The 14260-nt window shown below is 47.8% G+C and overlaps 1 protein-coding gene across 1 annotated transcript; it reads right to left on the minus strand.

Moving 5' to 3' along the window:
• Window positions 1–4244: 4244 nt before the first annotated feature.
• LOC142579650 (uncharacterized) lies at window positions 4245–13425 on the minus strand. Its single transcript, XM_075690061.1, has 3 exons — window positions 13286–13425; window positions 7702–9390; window positions 4245–5220 (listed from the first exon to the last, which is right to left on the minus strand). The coding sequence occupies exons 1-3, from the start codon at window positions 13397–13399 to the stop codon at window positions 4741–4743; spliced, it is 2283 nt and encodes a 760-aa protein (XP_075546176.1). The 5' UTR covers window positions 13400–13425; the 3' UTR covers window positions 4245–4740.
• Between the last annotated feature and the right edge of the window lie 835 nt (window positions 13426–14260).

Raw genomic sequence — 14260 nt, forward strand, 5'->3', positions numbered from 1 at the left:
GGCGCCAGCTCATCACGGCATTCCTAGCAACGAGGTCACCAACCACGTGGCTCGAGATTTCACCCACTGAGCCGACGCGAAGGAAACTGAACCCGAGCGCATGCACCCTCTAGTCTCGTACCAAGACATCACACAACACTACAAGCTAACCCGCAGAACATATGCACCCCCACACAAGTCACTACCTAGATAGAAGGAGCGACTCCTCCATGCTCTACAGGTTAATACATTGCCCCGCCTAACCAGAAATCACCTCATAGCCCCTACACGTTTCTCTCCGCAAGGCCGCTTCTGTGCAGAGCCTGGGTCCCCCAGGCAGATAGTAGGGGGTTGCAGAGAGGCACTATTAAATCCTCCGAACCCTTACCACACCAACGAGCTTGGGAGAGAGCCTTGGCCAGCTCCGACCTCGAGGATCAGCAACGGCTGATTTCAAGGGCCCAGGACGCAGCCAGAGCTCAAGGCATTCTGGAATGAGGACGCCTCTCCAAAGCTACATTCATACAATAAATATGTTTATTCTCTCTCTCTCTCTATGAGCTATACATAGCTATAAGCGTTTTTAAGGACTTGAGGCACTGTATGAACGGTAGCGAAAGATACTAGACATCTAGTACGCTATACATTTTTTTTTGCGAAGACCAGTATCACATTTGTGCGGGCGCTACCGCTAAACATTGTGGTGTATTTTTACCTTAATTTGTCATCTCGAGCGTCATGCGCTAAACATATCACGATTGATATGGATGGATGGATGGATGCAAAACTTTAATAAGGTCCTGAGGTACGCGACTCAGCGCGCTGCGGGCCGCTCCCACGTTGGGACAGTCAGGCCTTGCCCGACCGCCGCATCGTGGGCCCTCTGGACAGCCCATAGTTGTGCCCCGGCATGAAGTGCAATATATTTTCTGTATTTTGCACGCTCAGCGCAGTCGCAGCGAAAGCTCTAGCTCATACATGTTTACGTAGGACTGACACGAAGCAAGTAGAACCAGCGCATTGCACCCACAGCGGACAGACTCAGCAACACAACCAATAGCGAGCCGCTGCAGTATACACAAGATAGAAGCATTACATTTTACATCGCGCGTGCAGCCAGTTACAGGCGCTTTATAATTTTCTCCTACGCGTTGAATAGCGAACACACAATTTGCGTATCCATGTACGACGTCGTTGAAGGAGCCACCAGATCTGCTAGGGATGACTGACCATGCTCTTCGTGTTCATCGCACAATTATAGCAGTTAAATCACCCATGCATTGCGCTAAAGAAAGAAGAAAACAAGTCGTGTGAGGTACGGACGCGTGCTACGCCCTGTTTCTATGGGCTCTAGTTATATGCTGGTTTCTCTGTCCTTTTCGCGGTCAAGAGTACTAGAATGTGGTTCATTCATGTGCATGAAAAATGGAGGACACGAGAACGGGAAGCTCCGTGCAGTCTAGTTTATTTGCGGCAACGGAACAGTTGCCCACGAAAGTTACGAAGTTGGCACGCGCACCTGCACACTTTGCGCTCACCTTTCCTCTGCATCCAAAACGCAGGTTTGGGTACGGGTTAACCTCCGTGCAACCAAACCAAACCAACAAACTGAGCGAACTCAAAATAAGCATAATAAGAGGTCGTAAATGGCACTGTTGTGCTGGTATTGCAGGCCCGCAGCACGGGAAAGCGAGCCGCACACTATTGCGTGTTTCGGACAACAAAACCAATAACCAATAACTAATAACCAGCAAGCTTGCTGGGGCACGAATTCGTTTCTGTTGAAAGCCATTATATTATAGGAACGCTTCTCTGTCACTGCAGGAAGCTTGTGCAGCGAATGCACTCCACACAAACACAAGGTTTGTGTCTCTCCCTGAACGTCTATTGCACTACCCTTGCAGGAGTAGCTTCCTCTTTCGCCGGTTGTTGGTGCAGCCAACGATGGCCCAGTGCGGCCCACACGAATACTCTTTGTACATCCGGCTCAGTAGATGTGCCAAGAACATATCTAATTTTAGATGCCTAAATCACCTAAGAGAACAACCGGCATTTGAACCAAAACAAGATCGTGCAGTACAAGTTCCAGGAAACGAAGCAAAAAAATCTGCCATATGCCCAAATGGGAGACGATAGGCAACACCCTAAAAAATATATTGTTTTAATAAATAGCGTTTCATGGCCGCGAGCATAGCGGTAAAGTGCGGCATAGTGTCATAAACAAAATTTCTTTACGTAGCGCCAAACACCCCCTCCTTTTTTATGTTCGCGATGCAATGTCTCGCAGTTGTATCCAGAAAGGGATACTATACGTCAGAACTGCTAGCATACCAGATTTCGCAGAACGCAAGTAAGTCGAATTCATGATGTAAGAAGAACAACAACATCTGTTGTTCTTCTTCCTTGTTTCTTAATCTGCGTGTATTTAGATAAAAAAAACATGAAAAAATTTATGGTTTCTTATCTTTGAAGCTGGCATTGTGAAATTATTCGGAATCGAGATAGATTAAGTTAGCCATAATGTGCGACTGCGCACTTTAGCAACGCTTGAAACATGGCAATCACGTCATTTTGTCAAGGTCGCTCTCATCGGGAAACCGTGTTACTCTCTTGCTTTCAGATTTCTGCAAAAAAAAAAACAAAAAAAAACGTGTTCGTTTTTCTGTGGTACGCAGCTATAATCTTTTTCGGAACTTTCTCACCGGGCAAGCTACAGAAGCCGCTTACTCATGGACGCTAAGTTTTTCTAACTCTTTTCCTCGGTTCCTTGTTCCTGAAGCAATAGCGACTCCTCATCCACTTTTCTTTCAAGGCATAGGATGAAAATCGGGCAATTATAACAGCGTCTTTGCCGGCTTGAGGTGCAAGGCTGTGAATGGCATCCAAATGGCATTCTTCAATGGCAGGTAGATCAAATTAGCGGGCCAGGCTGTTAATTTTTGAGAGAAGGTTTTTTCTTCTCTTCCTGAACGAAGCCATACGTGTACTCAATGTTCAGGCGCCGGCTGTAGCTGTTCCATGTTATTAAGCTGGAGCTTCATTTCCTTGCCACACTTTTGATAAACCTGATTCGATGACCTCTAGAGTTTTCGTGAAGGCATTCATGTCATTGTTCTGTTTATTCAGCTTTCCAATTATGGTGTAATACTTCTCACCCAGAAGCTCAATTGACTTTTAAATCGCATTCACGGTTTTCATTCCTTCAGTGAGAGCGTCAACCTTTGCTACGAGCCGGAGAAACAACAGTCTTCTTGTTTAGCTCACTTAGTTTACTATAAATGTTTATGATCTCAATGTTTATGATCTTTGACGTCACAGCGCCTCTTTGTCGAAGAACAAGTTATACAATTTCAGGTGGTTTTACTTGAGGCATCCTTACTGTAGAAAATGGCGGCGGTGATACCAGAACGCTTCCCGAAATGGTAACAATATTTACACGAAACACATTTCAGGAACACTGACGATTCCTTCACTGGCTCATGACAAGTCAAGCACTCGGCTGGGTCCTCAGTAACCATTCAAGAAGGCTAAATATCAGCACAGCAACAGCAGAGACGCAGATAATACTAGCTAAGAAATTAAACTTGAAGCGAAATCAACCTGCAAAAAGCAGTACATTCAGGTATCATTTGCTGCGTGCGGTTCGCTGCCGTTGCTCTGCGAGAGTATTGGGAAATCCTTGCAAGCGCTGGCTTTTATGCCCGCCGAACGATGGTCACAGCGCAGAATTAAGAAGGCCAACTGATGTTCCAGGCGAACACTTCATCGTTCACATGTATAAATCCAACATGAACAGGAGGCGGGAACGTATCTATAAAAAGCAGTGCGGTATCAGTCAGGCTGCTCCATTCTCTCCAGGTGACCTTGGTGCATCTTTTCCTTGGGCACAAAGGTTCGTGACTCTGATCAGCTGGTTTCAGTCAAGTTAAATGACTTTAATCGCTATTTGACCATATGCGCTTGAGGGCTTATCAAACGCGTGAGGCCGTGCAGGTAAACCCAGTAAGGCCAAACTGTGCACAAAAGTCTACGTTGAGGATGGGAGCGGGGAAGGCAGGTTGTGCAATCATCACCGCAGTACAAGTTGTATGCTCATCCCCTGGGGATAGTTCACGGGATACACATGGGAATTGATATTGTTAACACCAAAACCAAAACAAAGGAACGTTTGGGATCTCCATCTCAACGCGTACTGAGGAATGCAAAAACTGCATTGAAAACATACATCCGGATGTTAAACACTCACAGTAATTAAAGAAACTGGATGGAAAGCGAAATATCAACGTTGTTCACTAAAGAAAGCTACAGCATATTGCTTTGTCTCCATGCGGAGACCGTCGAAGGCAGACGCTATTAATTAACAAGTTGAAAAAAAGCGGCAACCACAGTTACGTGGCTGACATCGTAACGTCTCGATGCGCAAGCGCTCAGTCACACATAATTGCACAGAGCGCCATGACCAGGCATCCTGCCCATTAATGGGACGCCATGCATATCCGATCATTCGTGGATATCACCGTCATCCCTATATCATGACACCAATTCTAGAACTCAATACACGGGATAGGTCGGGCGCGTATAAGTCAATTGACTAAGTGCTGACTCAGCAGCATGCCGCATGGTTATCGTCTATCTAACCGTACGTGAATTCTGCGAGTTCATCTGTGAGGTTGTTTGTGAAGCCATTAATAAGATCATCTGCGCGCCCATGACTGTCCCCGCTTATTACTTCCCGGTACTGAAGCTTCGATGATGCGCGCCTTAGTTGTAGCCGTCTTGCGAAGCAGCGGTCTCGCGAGGAACTATCCTCTTGCCGGGCTGGACGTTTGGACTCTCTAAACCATCCTGCTTCGGGAGCGAGTCCTTGCCTCGCGCTACCCTCATTTCGCATGTTTCCAGGCCTTCAGTTGGACCCACGTTATTTTCTGCTGATACTGGCGCAGTAACAGGGGCTCCCAGGTCAGCCTGGGACGTGGGCGTGTGACTGGCGGATGCTTCAGGAAGCTCTGCTAAAGTTACAGCCGGCGCCGGTGCAGCTGGTGATGACGCAGCGGTTTCCTTCAGCTGGCGTGGTTGGCTGGCGTGGTCGGGACTTCTAGGTCCCTCTACGACGGTGTCCTTTCGCTCCTGTGGCAGTAATGGATGCCCAGTTTCTAGTGGTGACGCCACTTGGTCCTGTTCCTCGTACTCGCTCAGAGGGGGCGACGTCGTGCTGCCTATGGGCGGTGAAGCAGACGTGTCCTAGAGAGAGAAAAAAAATGATGGTGCGTTGCGAGGTTGAAGTTCCGCAATGGTTTTCTTGCAGCGGCACGCGGCTGTGCTGTTAGAATTCAATTTTGAAACAACGCAAAGTGCGTCGAAGCCCTGAATTTGCTTTGAAACGTAACGAACAAAGATGATAAAATAAAGGTTACCTTCCGTGCATTTCATTCTAGTGGACAAAAAGTTCTTTGCGTGCTTTTTTTTTCGACAACAATAATTTCTGCCGTCGTCGGCGCAGTCACCAGGAGGTTACTTATTTATTTAGGTTACGTGTATGCTATATGCGACGCCAAGCTATCTTACGTATATGCGGGTTATATTTCTACACCATTCTATCACTAAAATGTCTCATGCCAGGTCTTATATTCTTGACAAAGTTATTGATAGCAATTTTGAGAATGGCAGCCCACTAACATATGTCACGAAACAAAACATTCACAGCACATTCTTTCATCTTCAATCTTCTCAGATTTATGTATAAAAAGTGCGAAACAATAACAGAGCTCGAACCTTAAAATGATGCACCTTATTGGTGCGGCTGTGCATTACCTCCGGGACCGTCACGGGCAAAAGATTCACAACATTCCCAATACGGAAAAGTGGAGGCAAAGTCGCTAAGAAAGACGTTGGCGTTAATTAAAAAACATAAATGAAATTGTCCGACGGCAGGATTCATACAGAGGGCCCCTAGCACAACAGCTCGTTTTTAGTTAGTTTGCGTTTACTTCAATTCATACTCCCACGGCAGCTACCAACCTTGCACTTCGGGTGATATTCTAACATGTTGTCATGGCATTCACTGCTTCGCCCTCATGGTGAAACTGATATTTTTTTAAGTAGCAATGAGATTATTTCAACGTCACATTATAGCGCATCCCAATTGTAGGTCATCCATTAGTTTGTACGGCTGCAGTGCTGAAAGCAGACGCCGTGCTTCTGCAACACACTCTACGCGGAAGCAGCCACTAAAAAAAAAGTTGCAGTTTCTCCCGAAAGGCGAAGCGTCGATTGCGATAGCAAATTAGCGGACAGCTATACGAAATAGCGATATTAGTTTTATAGCCGTATAAACTTGTAAACAATGGCATACTAACTAACTTAACAGGCATGATGTCACGTGCGTACGAGCCAACATGAAGACATCTCACTCGATGACCGCGGAAACTCGCTGTCGGAACGCTGCAGAGAGGGAACGCGGCAGCAGCAGCAGCAGCGAGCGAATTGACGTTCATGCAGCCGCTCGTTTCAACGCGAAGTACACCGCGAAAAGACAGCATAGCGCAGAATCTGTACCCGTCGCAGACGGCTTTCACGATACAGAGGCCCGGCTGGGCGCACGCGGACGCCCGAGGCTGTTCTGAGTAGAATGCCTCCCCCCCACCCCACCCCCGAAGCCTTGCGCGCGACGGAAGGCGCTGCGCTTCCTCTCCGCTTTCAGCCATTGCGTGCGCGAGACTGAGCCGTGATCGCCGGCTCACCTTTCTAAGCTTTCACTTGCACATACAGCATAAGGCGCGTGGCAACAATTTTGTCGCCCTTCGACTTTACATGGAACCTCACGCTGACGCCGACGGCAGAACTGCCCCTGGAGTGTCCATTTAGTTTAAAGAGTGCATTAGAGATATTGTTAATTTGTGTACCAGGTTATAGGATCGCATATGGTTCAAATAAGTTGGCAGAACTAATTTGCAAATTATCTGACACATACTTAGAGTGTTGTAGAAGATACACGTGATTCTTTTAATTTCGAGAACCTTGTGGAAACATCGAAAACAATTAGGATCATCTAAGTTGTAAACATGTGATACACGATTTAGTAAACTTCCTCATTGACCACCCACTCAAGATTCCTAGTACTTCGGAAGATGCAAGCTGTAACATTGGAATTCGTCTGGGATTAATTTCTTTTTTGCTTAGGAACAAACCATTATTAAATGTGGTGGTTGTCCTTGCGGAAAAGAAGATAAATCCTTGTATGGAACCAGAATTAAGCAATGTGATTTGGTTTGATTGGAACACGGAGGAAACGGTGCGAAATGAAATATACCAGGAAAAGGTTGAGAACAGACCAACGTGAAATCCTTGCACGAGGTGATAAAAAAAGCGTGCGCAACAATTTTTTGATTCTAGGTGTGATTTAGGAGATGTCGCTTGCGTGCGGCATGGTTGAATGGAATAAACAGGCCGTTGTAATCATGTTAAGCTGCTGTAGGGCAAACGAACTTGTGCATTATCAGAAGAAATAGATCGGGAGGTTCAAGTGACAGAGCAACCGGTGGGCTGTCAGAGCAACACGCTGAAGGGAGGGGGGGGGGGGGCTCAAAGTGCGACATACTCGGGGTCTAGTACGCATTGCCAGATGTGGAGCAATCCCGTTCTGCCTCCTCTCTCATTATTCAACAGCTTTACTCAAACGGCAAGGTTCGCGGCACCATGCTTAGGACCACGCTTGAAACTTACCAGCGGATACCCATCAGCAGGTAGCGCTACAAGTGCGCTGCTGTCCACAGTTGCAGGCTTGCCTGCTCCTCGTTTCGCCTTTTCCCTAGAGGTCGCTCTGTGAGCCTTGCTCTTCTTGGCTTTCAGGCGAGGCGACGCCAGCACCAGCTGGTGAGCGTTCTCTGCATGCCTTGTCGGCGACGGCGCGAGTGAAGGCCTTTCTACAGATTGCCGGCCGTGGGCTGCGCCCTTTCTGGAAGGCGGCTTTTTTTCAAGCGCCTTCGAGGATGTAGCGATCGCATCTAGGTGCGCGTGCTGATGAAGCGCTTTTCTGCCAGGAGGCGATGCCGACTTACGCGAAGGAGATGGAACCTCCGAGGCCGGGGTAAACGCCCCACTGGCAACGGCTTCATTCTTATCCGAAGCCAACGCTGTGTCCGACTTCACCGCCTTATTGTCCGGGAATGTGCAGCACGTGGGACTGGGTGAAGCAACGACAGCCGTCGAAGGCACGTCGGCTGCTCCTCCGGTCTTCTTCCTTGATCCCGCGGCCTTGCTAGCGCACGTGGATTTTGCAGGAGAGAAGGACGGCACTACAGCTGGTGGAGACCTTGCGTCTAACGCCTTTGGCGGTGACCTATGCTTCCTGGCAGGGGAAGGAACTGCGGACAAACCTTTCCTCGACTTCTTCGATGGAGAACCGCGATGCCTTTTGTGGTGCAGTGGTTTGGCCGGTGGCGGCGGAAGCTCTGGGGAAGCGTCGCTTACTGGGGAAAGGTTGTCCTTCGTCCCACCTGGTGCAGGAAGCGGAGGTGACCTTGTCGCACAAAGGTCCGTTTTGAGGGGAGATCTGGTACCCTGTTTACTGGAGGGAGTTAGCAATTTCCCCTTCTTCGCGCGCTTGGGTGATTCTGCTGGCAGCGGGTGCTCCTGGGAACTACGTGGTCCCCCACCCTTTGGGGACGCGGTCGCAGCTTGCAGCGGGACTGCTGATGGACTTTCGGGTTTCTCTGGTATCGTGGTTCTCGCATGCGAAGGTAGGACATGTGACCGCCATGAGGGTGACAGTAAGAGTGGAGCTGCATATTGCGCTGCATACTCGCCTAAAGGCGGTTCGGTGACTGCTACTTCACCCACCAGCTCGTCATCAAGCAAATGCCGCAGCCTCGAAAGAACCTGAGGCTCTGGACCAAGTGACTCCTCCACTACAGCATCAGTTCCCTCACGGCCTTTCGCAACTTGTTTTGAGTCTTCGGTAGACCGCGCGACCGCTGATGGGGAAGACTTATGGTACATCATTTGTGGCGGTGTCGCGGCAAGGCGCTCGTGCACAACTGAGTCGGCAGGACGTTCCACTTCATTGAAGAGCTCACGGCCGCTACGCGCTGCTTTGTCGAGAGTTGCAACCGCTGCTGGAGGGGCTACGTCTGGGCTGGCACACGGTAATACGAGTCCGGGGTCGCTCCTAGGAAAAGAGGTCAGCTTTCCCAGGGGTTCTGCTAGACGCGCCGTTGTAGCTAGCGCCACCGCCGGCTTATTGGCAGCCTCAGTGATTGGTCTGGCAACACTGCGAAGCGCGCCAATGGGGCGCGCGTCTTTCTTGCGTGGCACTGGTGGCGAGGCGGCCCCTTCGGCCTTCTTGGACTTGACAAGGCGCCACAATGAACTCAGCGGGCGGGACTTGTAGAAGGTGCCCGATTCGGGTATTACCTGCGAGACAGAATGAGCGTTGTCATCAATAACAGAAGTCCTCAATAAACAAGCAGACAAGCAGCTGAAAAGTAAATGCGAGAACGGGCCACCTTCTTGACGCGCAAAGATATTTCTGAAAGACGTGTCCTAAGGCGTATGACATATTGCAAGGTGAAGGTTCAAAAGGCACGAACATACATGCGCATACACGCACGCATACACGCACACATAACACATTCACGCCCACTTAGAATTCGGAAATTCGGAATATGTCGATGAGGTGTAGGACATGCCAGATTACACTCAGTTTCAAATAAAGGATTTGGGCTAATTGATATGAAGATTTAAGACGAGAGCGTTCCACATAACTTGTGGTAAGTTGCACAAACTTAACACTAAACTTGCCCTGCCATAAATATAGGGTGCTATTTTTTTAGACAATACGGATTTTTTATATATATAAAGAGGCTGTAAGCAAAGAAGAACATGACGTCTTTGTAGAGGAATTAGTAAGCGAAATCGACATACTTTGCTGCTAGTAACATGAGCTTGAGAGGAAAAACTAAAAAAATTAACTTAATTTTTTATGGTAGCCTAAAGGCAGTTGTTTAAATGGCAAATTTGACGACAGTCACCTTTTTATGCAGCCTAACTTCTTTTTACATATTTTGTAAGTCGCGCGTGATTGGACATATGTGTCATCGAATTTCTATCCTGAATCAAAGCAATCTCCAAACCGAGCGCCGCAGGAGCGCGGAAAAGACGGCTCCGCTATCGTGTCGGACGGAAACGCACCGTGACGATTGCGCGAGTCGCGGTAACTACATGGTCAGTGGCGGTAACTTCATGGTACGGTACACTTTGCCTGACAGGCATGTGCGGCTGGGTGTCGGGTCCGAATTTACGGCGACATGCTATCATTAAACTTTGCTCCGCCTTTCTTTATGGGGCGTCGCCGTCTCACGCGCCGCGCGAAGCATCCAGTATCTACATTGCCACGATTGAGCTTTGGAATTTGATGATGAATATCTGCCTAATTAGATGTAATTTTCAAAATTTAGAAAAATGGGCGTGCCACAAATGGTGACGCTCTACAAATATTAGCTATAAACAGCGGCCCTCATGTTAGCAATAAAAAGTTAATTATTTTTTCTTAGTCTTTTCGCTGTGGCTTAAGTAGTGGCAAGATATGTCCAGCTCGCCGTATACATAGACTTCGTATGCGAAGACGACACGTGTCTCCCGGTCTTAGCCTTTCTACAATAAATGCTGCATTGTCTGGAACTGCAAACCACCAATATTAGGCGATGTCTAAAGGTCTATAGTCGAGTACAAATTTAGAAAAAAGAGCAGGCCCGGCCAGATGACCGAGGCGCGACAGCCGATTGCCTCCGCGGCTAGAATATTCCCGCTCTCAAGAACGCGTAATTCTCGGTATAGATACTTTTGTAATTTGATGACTCGTTCGGTAGAGCTCTCGTCATTGGAATGCTGCAGCACATGCCGGATCGCGAGAGGAAAATAACCCCGTGCGTTCTACAACGCCGCTCATCGTCTGGTTTTTAGCGTCATAGAGATGGGGGAAAAAAAAGAAAGAGCAGCTCTGCGTGGCTCTTGCGCTGGTTTACATGTACACGACAGATTTACTACTCGTTTTCCGAGCTTAAAATGAATCAGTTGCTATTTAGCGAGTACTAAAAGATTTGCATTTATCGAAACCATTAGAAACCTGGAGCGAGAAGACGATACAGGCAGGAAAGGTACAAAAAATGCTTTATTCATCGTTTTAAATAAATACTCTTGCTTTTAAATAGCATGATATCGATATTTTTTGTTGTTTTTGTGTTTTCACAAACTTATTTTCAAAAATGTCATACGTTTTTCTTTTCGTTCCTTTTCGCGTTCCCCCCCCCCCCTTTTTTTTTTGTTGCTGCAAGCCTCCAGTATCGCCAGTTCGCGTAGCGCGGCGTCAGCGAGGCTCGCTGCAATCTTTTGTCGCCGGATCACGGCTCGCAATAAATGCGTGCGGCGCGAATGGTGCATCGCAAGCTCTCAATATTCCTTTCATGGTAGACCATCATAATCAGTTTGGGAATTCACTCTGACGAGGGGCACACGCACACGACTGACGCGACCCGTCCCAGTTCGAATCGCGGGCGGCCATCTTCTCCATCGGCGGGGTCACCGGCTGTCCGGCTTGTGACGTCAGCCTAGAGTGCACGCCCATTGGTGGAGGCTCGTGCGCATCCGGCTTGGAAAAGTAAACGCCCCTTTCTTCTAAAGTCGTACCCGGCAATAGTGGTTCCCTCTGCATCGCGTACACAGCTGCTTTTTTTTTTTCTTGGCGGGATATCCAAACATTCTCCTTCCTACAAAAAAGCAACCATGCACCGCGTGCAGAGGTACGCGATAATGTTGAAACACTTTCAGTTGCACCCAGAATATGAGGAGTGACGCGATAGCTCGGACAATATTATGCGCACTATGTATTATACTGTTTTGTGCAGCATCAGTTGGAGTAAACGTCAGCAGATGCGCATGAACAATCGCTCTTTGAGAAGAACGCTTTTTTGAGCCAACGTAGTGCGAGGTGCATGTGGCGTGTGGCACTCCTTAGTCATAAAGTGAAAATACGCTTGTTTTTCGTGCTCTTTCTTATCCTGTCCTTCGCTCAGTGCCGCTGCCTACACTTACGTTCGCTTTTCCGTATCGTCATTGATTTACAGGCATGCCGCAGAGCGTGGCGTCAACCAATCACATTCCTGGCTGCGAGCGCTCATGATGCCAGGCAGTAATGTGCATTCAACGCGTAGACCAAAAGGTAGAATCTGCGATAGGCGATCTGGTTCTCAAGTTCGAACGTGGCAGTGCAATTTTTTGTTTGTTCGTCTATTCTCGCAACGCACTTCGGTATTTTTCGCGACGGACACCCTTGGTGGGCATAAAAGCTGCGATCAACATATACGGGGAAGGAAGAGTTCTATTACTTGCAGGAAAGGCGGTGCATGCACCCAAGAATCTACAGGTTATTGTCCTCCGAAACGATTGCCTAGCTCCTTTGCTTATGCTTTTGAGAACGCGTGCAGAAACCTCGCGATTCTTTTATTTTTTTTCCGTCGGTGCACGAGGCCTCGTGCCTATTTCACCGCTGCACGTATTTCACGCTGTCCCAACTGTCCCGGAACCACTTGTACCACTCATCAACACACTTTTCTGATAAAGAAATCTTCCCACACACCTGGTGTGGCACGTCGTGTTTATTCCCTCGGCATTCTTTCAAGTTGGAAACGAAGTGGCACGTTCGTAGCTTGCTCCATTCCACCCGTAATACAGTCGCTTCATTACATCTTACTCGACGTACGCGCATCTGGACAGCTGTACGTCTGGACAGCCACACGGCTTCACTGACCTGTAGTACGAAACGTAGCCAGTAGTACAACCTACACAGCATGCCAATAATTCATGTACCGTATTCATTGATCACAAATTGTAGTGATTGTATCAAAATTATATTGATCACGGATTGTAGACTGAAAGAAGTGAACCTGTATCAGTTATCGCTTTAACGAGACAATCAGACTCTGCCTAGGAAGCCTTCTTCTTCTTTCTTCTTTTTTTGTTTAGTGAGCGAAAGTCTTCCTTGTGAATGCGGTAAAATCTTTCTTAACCTCTAAGGAGGGCTTTCCAATTTCGTTTGACTTTCATTTTCTTGTAACCTGACTGTACTTACTTCCTGGCCACAAGAGATGAGGCTTTATTGTCGATTTGAAATTGATATCGTGAGCCATAAATAAACCTATGGAACGAAGTTTCTGCCCATCCTTTTTCTTTTTTTTCGTAATTCTATCTCGTGAATCCCGAGGGATCGGCGCATCGCGCATTTCTATATCGTTTCATTCAAATCGAAGCCAACCTTATCGGGCGGAGAGCGGAACTTGACCGGAGGCTCCCCGTTGTGCTCCTCGGAGCTGTCATAGCGCCAGTCGCTGGTCGCAGGGCTGATCTGTGCTTCGGTGGTCAGGATCATGTGCGTGCCGAGATGGTCGCTTGACGACTCCGTCTTCTGCTAACGGACACAACGAAATCAGTCCTCGTGTCAGCGTACATATGGAGATAAGCTTATTCCGAAATATTTTCAAATGGCGTAACTGTAGATCACTAGATCTGTAGTACTCTCAATGTTCTTACTTAAATTGCAAACGCAAAACGTAGACAAAAGCAAGAAACAATGCGGGCAGGGCCGACATCCCGGAAATTTCAGGAGTCGAAAAAAAAGAACGCCTGCGTAGGCACTCTGCAGTGGGAAGTACCAAACTTTAAAATGCCGTGAAGCGAAGAAGAAACACTATGTAGAGCCGCTGACTCCCCTGTGTCACATCAAATGCACGGCGATATTCAAGTAATCACTTTGTCGGAGAGGACAAACGACAGCACATTTACGCGCGTATTGCCACGTGGCGCAGTCTCGGCTGCCTGAATTTCTTTCCTTTAGTTTTCTCGTCATTTATGGATATAATTACGCAGCCATCAAAATTAGACCAGCAGCCAGACTGTGTACATTATATATATGAATGTCCTTACACGCTCCGTCTCACATTGTTGTCATGTTCACTCAGGCCGCCACTTAAACAACGTCCGCTCCACACATCGCAGTGCTTACCTTACTAACCTACATTATATACTAGGGCACTGCAATATAATGTAACGTAATGTAATAACGGGTGACCTACAATCAATTTGAAAGTAACGACATGTGTACGCACTCCCAGCGCTCTTCTAAGCTATGAGACAGGTGGCATGAAGGGGATCGGAATAATTTTCACCACGTAGGGTTTTTTCTGGACGCAATAAAGCAACAAATCAAATCTTGGAGACCGCAGATGAAGTA

The sequence above is a fragment of the Dermacentor variabilis genome, chromosome 4, assembly GCF_050947875.1.
Source record: "Dermacentor variabilis isolate Ectoservices chromosome 4, ASM5094787v1, whole genome shotgun sequence".
NCBI lineage: Eukaryota > Metazoa > Arthropoda > Arachnida > Ixodida > Ixodidae > Dermacentor > Dermacentor variabilis.